Source organism: Vigna unguiculata, chromosome 9 (assembly GCF_004118075.2).
Source record: "Vigna unguiculata cultivar IT97K-499-35 chromosome 9, ASM411807v1, whole genome shotgun sequence".
In the NCBI taxonomy this organism is placed as follows: Eukaryota; Viridiplantae; Streptophyta; class Magnoliopsida; order Fabales; family Fabaceae; genus Vigna; species Vigna unguiculata.
Window position 1 is genome coordinate 21,128,909 of NC_040287.1, and position 1,442 is coordinate 21,130,350.

The 1,442-nt window shown below is 50.6% G+C and overlaps 1 protein-coding gene across 1 annotated transcript; it reads right to left on the reverse strand.

The window, feature by feature from the left end:
- Window positions 1–497: 497 nt before the first annotated feature.
- Window positions 498–1,229, reverse strand: LOC114163548. Its single transcript, XM_028047851.1, has one exon. The coding sequence runs from the start codon at window positions 1,227–1,229 to the stop codon at window positions 498–500; it is 732 nt and encodes a 243-aa protein (XP_027903652.1).
- Between the last annotated feature and the right edge of the window lie 213 nt (window positions 1,230–1,442).

Sequence of the window (1,442 nt, forward strand, 5' to 3'; positions counted from 1 at the left end):
TTTTGGGTTTGTCATAGATGTGCTCAACCTTTCTCTTTCCCTTTATTTTTATCTTGGTAATTAAAAATGTGTTTTTTTCGTAGGCTTTAATTCTCTAAAAAATAATAAATATAAAAACACATTGCAGAAGTCCTAACCAACCCAGGTGACGGAGTAGATACCACGAGATCAAACTGTAGTTCACACACCGGCAGACCCAACTCCCGCACACAAGACTCCAACACAAAAGAGTGTGTCGCTCCAGAATCAAAAAGCACGCAACAAGACTTGCCAGAAATCACACAATAACCAACGACGAGGGTACCTGAACCCGTTGCCTCTGACCCCATCATCGCATAGACCTTGCTTGCAGCCTGAAGCCTGCTGCCTCCCCTCCTCTGCTGAGTCTGACTCGGAGTCTATGATGAAGGTCATGCCACGGTCCTCCTCAAGGTTGGACAGTCTCTGCCAAAGTGGCCTTCCCTACCACAATGGTTGCACCTGCGGAACCCGGATAGCTACAGGCAAAAACTCTTCACATCCGGTCCTCCGCAATGATGGCACTGGATCCTGTTGGGCGGGGAAGAAAAGCCTATAGACCCCTGAGGCTGTGGATGAGGCCTATCATACGGCTTCTGCTGGGCTTCTACCTCTACCTTCATTTGCTCTATGACTCTGGCTTTTTCCACCAAGGCCGCAAAGTCCTTGATGGAAAGTGGGGCTACTATCAAGCGAATGTCTCCTCTTAGACCATTCTCAAACTTCCTGCAACGCCACTCCTCATCGAGCGGCATGGTGTAGAAATGCCCCAGATGCTTGAACCTCTCGGCGTACTCGGCCACTGACTTGCCCCCTTGTGTCAGCTGGGGGAACTCCACCTCCTTTGCGTATCTAACGCTGTCTGGGAAGTATTCTGAAAGAAACCTCCTCTTTAAGGCCTCCCATGGGATCTCCTCATGCCTTTCTTCCATAACCAGCCTCATGTTGGCCCACCAATGCTCAACCTCTCCTGTGAGCATGTAGATAATGAAAGCAAGCCTGCTCTCATTGGGGCATCTTTTGGCATCAAAGATGTGCTCCATATCCTTCATCCACTGGTCTGCCTGGTCAGGACTCGCCTTGCCATCAAACTTGGCAGGTTGGTGCTTCAAGCAATCTTCCAAACTCCATTTAGGGGGTGGAGGTTGGGGATGAGGACCATACATCAGAGCACCAGCTGCATTCTCCCCTAACTGGCGGAGAGCATCCATGTGCTGCCTCTAGGCAGCCTCAGAAGCTTGCCTCGCAGCCTCCATCTGTTGCATCACTAGGTGTTGTTGTTCAAGGGAGGCCTCTTGGCATTGCATAGCCGCCTTATGCTGTTGCAACATAACGTTGCTCTGTTGCGTCAAGGCTGCAGCCATAGCCTCGATTGCCCTAGTAAGGTCTTGCTAGTTGCCCTGTGGGGGTGCAGGAGGAGCTAT